At 33.8% G+C, this 6,148-nt stretch overlaps 2 protein-coding genes across 2 annotated transcripts; both read left to right on the top strand.

Moving 5' to 3' along the window:
• Window positions 1-1,062: 1,062 nt before the first annotated feature.
• On the top strand, window positions 1,063-1,839 carry LOC125865524 (subtilisin-like protease SBT3.9). Its single transcript, XM_049545720.1, has 3 exons — window positions 1,063-1,141; window positions 1,245-1,400; window positions 1,484-1,839. The coding sequence occupies exons 1-3, from the start codon at window positions 1,063-1,065 to the stop codon at window positions 1,837-1,839; spliced, it is 591 nt and encodes a 196-aa protein (XP_049401677.1).
• Window positions 1,840-2,820: 981 nt separating this feature from the next.
• On the top strand, window positions 2,821-5,753 carry LOC125865523 (subtilisin-like protease SBT3.8). The gene is made up of 6 exons (XM_049545719.1): window positions 2,821-3,135; window positions 3,313-3,374; window positions 3,469-3,723; window positions 4,096-4,216; window positions 4,465-4,651; window positions 5,170-5,753. The coding sequence occupies exons 1-6, from the start codon at window positions 2,821-2,823 to the stop codon at window positions 5,751-5,753; spliced, it is 1,524 nt and encodes a 507-aa protein (XP_049401676.1).
• The last annotated feature ends 395 nt before the right edge of the window (window positions 5,754-6,148 follow it).

Here is a 6,148-nt window from a genome sequence, read left to right as displayed (position 1 = left end):
CACTAAGCATTTTGGAGCCGATAAAAGGGTGTTAGGGTACATTAGAGGAACGATTAATTATGGAATCTGGTATAGAAATGTGGAGAATGGAGCTCTTATTGGCTATTCAGATAGTGATTGGGGTGGATGCTTGGATGATTACAAAAGCACTTCTGGTTACTGTTTTTCGTTTGGTTTAGGCATTTTTTCTTGGAGCACAAAGAAGCAAGATATTGTAGCACAATCTTCAGCAGAAGCTGAGTATGTGGGTGTTGCATCTGCTACAAATCAAGCAATTTGGTTAAGAAAGATCTTGTTGGAATTGAATTTGTTGCCAAAAAACCCAACACTGATCTATGTGGACAATAAATCAGCCATTGCGATGGCTGAAAATCCGGGGCAGCATGGAAGAACAAAGCATATCAACATAAGGTTTCATGCTTTAAGAGATGCCGAGAAGAATGGTGAAGTTAAGTTGGTGCATTGCATCAGTAAAGATCAGCAGGCCGATAGTCTGACCAAGGCTCTTTCCACTAAGAAGTTTGAGTTTCAAAGGTTGTTGCAAGGAGTTTCAATGAAAAATCTTAAGGAGGAGTGTTAGAAAATTAAGATTTGTCTAGAAACTCCTAGATTGAAGATATTTTGTATTAGCTATGTTAGAAAAGTAAGATTTGTCTAGAAACTCCTAGGTTGGAGATATTTTGTAATAGATATGTTAGAAAAGTAAGAATTGTCTAGAAACTCCTGGGTTGGAGATATTTTGTAGTAGATATGTTAGTCTTGATTTAAAATGAGTGGTGGTTAGTGAGCCACATAGGTACATAGTTTGGTGTGAGATATTTTGCTTATTATGTGGTTGTAATTCTCACACTTTATCTATAAATACACCATTTGTAATGAAATATCTAGTGAAAAAATTTGAACTCAAGAAAACTTAAGCCTTCTTCTTCACTTTCAGATTTTTTGTAGCAATTTATAGCTGCTATTTCCTACTGTTTACACCTTGTAGACCTGAAGTTCTTCTTCCTTTTCATTGTAACATGATGTGTATCGTCGTCATGTAGTAAGGAAGAAGCCAAAAAAATGATGATGTATAGTTATAGACATGGTTTTTCTGGATTTGCTGCTAAGCTCACTAATTCTCAAGCCAAACAAATTGGAGGTATTTATTTACTATCATGCATTTGTACCTCATATACTAACACAACATAAAATTTATAAAAGAAAATAACTTTCTTGATATACGTGTTTTTATTGCATTTCAGAATTACCTGACGTGGTTCGAGTTATAAAAAATCCTCTTTATACGACTCATACGTCAAGGAGTTGGGATTTTTTGGGTCTTTCTAGAAATTCTCCCAACAATCTTCTCAACAAAACAAATCAGGGTGATGGAATGATTATTGGCGTTTTAGATTCAGGTTTAATTTTATTTTTACTTAGTTTTTTTTTTACGCAACTATATGTGCCTGGATGTTAAAGGACACATTTATATATTATGCAGGTATATCAGGAGAATCGGAAGCTTTTAATGATAATGGGATGGGTCCAATTCCATCTCGATGGAAAGGAATTTGTAAATCTGAAGCAAATTTCAATGCCACAATACATTGTAACAAAAAAATAATTGGTGCTCGTTGGTACATAAAAGGATTTATGGAAGAAAAGGGACTAAGTCAAAGTATTATTGATAAAACTTATAATTTATCAGCAGTAGATGCAAGTGGACATGGTTCTCATTGTGCTTCTACAGCTGCTGGTTCTTATGTTAATAATTTACAATACTATGGTCTTAACATGGGAACAATAAGAGGAGGAGCACCACTTGCACGATTAGCTATTTATAAGGCATTATTATAGCGTTTATTTTAACTTGACCTCATCTGATATCTATATACTCCAACTATGTGTGTGTATGCATAAGTAGACACTTAAACTTGTATAAAATTGAACAAGTAGACACACACATCCTACATGGCATAATACATGTAGGATGCCTCGTAGGAAGTGTGTGTTTACTTATTCAACTCTATACAAGTTTAAGTGTCTAATTGTGTCACTCAAAGTTGGAGGGCATAGTTGTCAAGGGCACATTTATGTATTGTCATGTTACGTTGTTTTGGTTATTTTGTATGGATAATACATAAATATGACTGTTAACTTGGCATCCAACTATTATCTATGCCCTCTAGCTTTATGTGTGCATACACAAGTAGGCAGTACTTAGACTTGCATGAAATTGAATAAGTAGACACATGAGTCCTACGTAGCATCCTAAATGCATGGCATCCTAAGTGTATTATATGCTACTTAGGATGCATCATGTGTCTACTTATTTAACTTTATATAATGGGAAAAAGGATATATACACCCCCTGAACTATCGTAAATGGTATGCAGATACCCTTCGTCATACTTTTGGGACATTGGTGCCCTTGCCGTTAAAAAACTAGAGCATATATACCCTTTATACTAATGGACATACACGTGTCATAATCTTATCCGCCGATTAAATATCGGATCAACGGATAAGATTGTGCTACGTGTCCCTATTTAGTCTTCCGTTAGAATGCAGAGCATATATGCTCTAGTGTTTAGACGGCAGGGGCATCAATGTCCAAATAGTATGACGGAGGGTATCTGCATACCAATTACGATAGTTCGGGGGTATATTTATCCTTTTTCCCTTATATAATTGTGTAAGTGTCTACTTGTATACACCCAAAATTGAAGGGTGTAGATACCAGATCATTAGGCCAGGGCACGTTTATGCATTATACCATCAGACTAATATGTTGTTTTGATTTAATTATATTTTGAATAGATATGTTGGAAAGAAATGATGGCAGTTTATTGTAGTGGTGCTGATATTCTTGCTGGTGTTGATGATGCTATAAAAGATGGAGTTGACATAATATCAGCATCTATTGGTGATATTTTTATAAACATTGCTGAAGTTAATGAAGAAAGTGTTTTGGGGATTGGATCTTATCATGCAGTATCTCATGGCATATCTGTCATTGCTGCTGGTGGAAATAGTGGACCTGACTCTAACACAATTAGTAATACTGCTCCATGGGTTATAACTGTTGCTGCTAGCAATTCCGATAGACAAATTGTCACTCCTTTAACACTTGGAAACAACAACACAATACTAGTAAGCGTCAGCTGTCATCTACGCCCTCTAATTTTGGATGTGCATAAGTTAAACAAGTACACACACTTATCCGACGTGACAATTTACATCCTACATATATTATGTCACGTAGGATACGTGTGTATACTTGTTCAACTCCTAGTGGCAATTTAAATTAAGTTTGTTCTTTTCTTGTAGGGTGATGGACTTTTTAGGGAGCAAATCTTTGGTCCTTTGATAACTTTTCATAATATAACAAAGTAAGTGAAATATATATATATTGTATCATCCAATATAAATTTACAAGTTATATGACATAATAACTTTGTTAATATTTATATCTTTCATTTGTAGGGGTGAACAAGTTAAATTTATTGCTAATGAAGTGAAAGGAAAAGTTCTATTGGTTTTCTTTCAACAAGCAGATGATATACTTGCGTCTTTGATAAATCTAAAGACTAGTGGGGTTTTGGCTATCATTGTTTCTATTCCCCCTTTTGATGAAATTACTGACTACAATCAGCTTTTTGGTATCCCTATACCAAATGTTTATGTTGATTTGGAGCAAGGAAATCAAATATATGACTATTTTCAACGATCTAAATCAAAGTAAGCATATATTTCTCTTACTCTTTCTATTTTTATAAAATCATATGTCATCCCTTTAACTTGGTCACGATTGGTATCTATACTTTCCAACTTTTGAGTGTCCTTAAATTTGTATAAAGTTGAACAAGTAGAAACACACGTCTTACATGGTACAATCCATGTAGAACGCCACATACAATGTAGCGTAGAATGTCAAGCTGTATGATGTGTGTTGTGTATGTTTGTTCAACTCTATATAAGTTTAAATGCTTATTTGTGCAGAACCAAAGTTGGAAGACAAATATCAGCTAAGGTTAAATTAAAGGGCATATTTATGTATTATACTTTTTTATATCAGTGCACATTAATTTGTTGTTAATCAATTTGAAACAGTAACCAGGATCCTATGATTAAATTGGGTCGATCTGAAATACTTGAGGGCCAAGAAGTAGTCCTAAAAGTGCCTAAGTTCTCATCCAGAGGCCCAAATGCCTTTGCCCCAGAAATTTTGAAGGTAAATATACATCTATCTACATTATCAAATTTTTAATTTAAGATCACAAAATTTAAAAGTCTCTTCTTTCTTAAACTCACACTACATCGAAAATTCTCTTTAGCATCAAGTAATTAACGATAACACCTTAATTACTGCTAAATATGTTCTTTTAATGACAATTAACTCTCTCTGTAAATGTCCTTGAAACCTATAACGACATTGGATCTAATGTCAATTAACTACTAACTACACAAATATCGTTGTAGCCCGATATTGCAGCTCCTGGTGTAAATATACTTGCCGCGGTTCGTCCTCAAAAAGGAGACCATGGATTCCAACTCATGTCAGGAACATCCATGGCAGCTCCTCATGTTTCAGGAATTGTTGCACTCCTTAAAGTTGCACATCCTGATTGGTCTCCTGCTGCTATCAAATCCGCACTCGTAACTACAGGTAATTAGAAAGAAGTATTGAAAAAACTCCAGAACTACTAACAACATTAAACACTTATATAGGTCAATTTACCTAATGGTGTAAAATTACTTGCAAGAAAGTTATTTTAACTTATAATGTTATTGGGAAAAAGGATGAATATATCCCGAACTATCGTAAATGGTATGCAGATACCCTCCGTCATATTTTTGGGATATTGGTGCCCCTGCCATCCAAAAACTAGAGCATATATACCCTTTTTACTAACGGACATACACTTGTCATAATCCTATCCACTGACCCGACATTCATTAAATATCGGATCGACGGATAAAATTGTGCCATGTGTCCCTATTTTGTCTTCCCTTAGAGTGAAGGGCATATATGTTCTAGTTTTTGGAGGGCAGGGACACCAATGTCCCAAAAGTATGACATAGGATATCTGTATACCATTTACAATAACTCGAAGGTATATTTATCCTTTTTTCCTATGCTATTTTTTATTTACATTATCAATAATTTTTTTAAAATTTGTGTAGCATGGAATGAGGACACATATAGATCTGAAATATATTCAGAAGGAGCAGGAGATAAAATTGCTGATCCATTTGATTTTGGAGGTGGAATTTGTAATCCAAATGGAGCAACAGATCCTGGATTAGTTTATGATATGGATAAAAATGATTATTTGAATTATCTTTGTAGTTTAGGATATAGTAATGATAAGATGCAAAATGCAACTACACTTTTTTCCAAAACTAAAAATTCAACTTCATCAGGCATTATATGTCCTAATAAAGTACCATCTAGGTTGGATTTAAATCTCCCTTCAATATCTATTCCAAATCTTAAAAATTCAGTTACTATCAAAAGAATTGTTACGAATGTTGGAAATGTCAACGCGATATACAAAGTAGTGATTAAACCTCCGAGAAATACTGTAGTTAAAGTAAGTCCACATATTGTGAAGTTCAATTCGAAAACAAAGAAAATTTCATTTGAGGTAAAAATCACATCTACTCATCAAAGAATGAGTAAATTTACCTTTGGAAGTTTGGCATGGAATGATGGAAAGCATTTTGTTAGAATTCCTATTGCTGTGAGGAAACAAGTAGATGTCTAAAGATGACACATGAATTAATTTTGTTTGAAGAAAATGCATGGTGATGTAAATAATTCTTTTACTTCATGCTGTTATTTTTCTTTTTGATGTAATTAAATAATGTAGTCAAGAATGTAAAGGAAAAGATGATATTTGAATATTTATGTAAAGATAAAAAATTGTTTTATCTTTTTGAGTTTATAATTCTCTATTGTGTTTATGTCGCCTTCAAGTCGATTGATGTAATGATCCGGAAAGGTCATTTTTGGAAATTTTTGTAAAAGCATCGATAGTTGTCCTGAGTCATGTTTGACCAGTTTGCGAAGTAGGTTTTGAAATTTGATTTAAATGTTGTGATTTCTGGAAGTTGAGTTTTGAAAGGTTTAAAGTGGTTTTTGGTAACAACCAGAGTTTCG

This window comes from Solanum stenotomum, chromosome 5 (assembly GCF_019186545.1).
Source record: "Solanum stenotomum isolate F172 chromosome 5, ASM1918654v1, whole genome shotgun sequence".
NCBI lineage: Eukaryota > Viridiplantae > Streptophyta > Magnoliopsida > Solanales > Solanaceae > Solanum > Solanum stenotomum.
The sequence above is the reverse complement of the archived record's forward strand: the minus strand, read 5'-3'. Positions and strand labels throughout refer to the sequence as shown.

Bases quoted from the DNA above. Each gene is read 5' to 3' on its own strand.
- LOC125865524 (XM_049545720.1), top strand. From the start codon at position 1,063: ATGATGATGTATAGTTATAGACATGGTTTTTCTGGATTTGCTGCTAAG. The intron at 1,142-1,244 runs GTATTTATTTAC...ATTGCATTTCAG, and splicing joins TCAAGCCAAACAAATTGGAG to AATTACCTGACGTGGTTCGA. The intron at 1,401-1,483 runs GTTTAATTTTAT...TATATTATGCAG, and splicing joins TATTGGCGTTTTAGATTCAG to GTATATCAGGAGAATCGGAA.
- LOC125865523 (XM_049545719.1), top strand. From the start codon at position 2,821: ATGGCAGTTTATTGTAGTGGTGCTGATATTCTTGCTGGTGTTGATGAT. The intron at 3,136-3,312 runs GTAAGCGTCAGC...CTTTTCTTGTAG, and splicing joins GAAACAACAACACAATACTA to GGTGATGGACTTTTTAGGGA. The intron at 4,217-4,464 runs GTAAATATACAT...ATATCGTTGTAG, and splicing joins TTGCCCCAGAAATTTTGAAG to CCCGATATTGCAGCTCCTGG.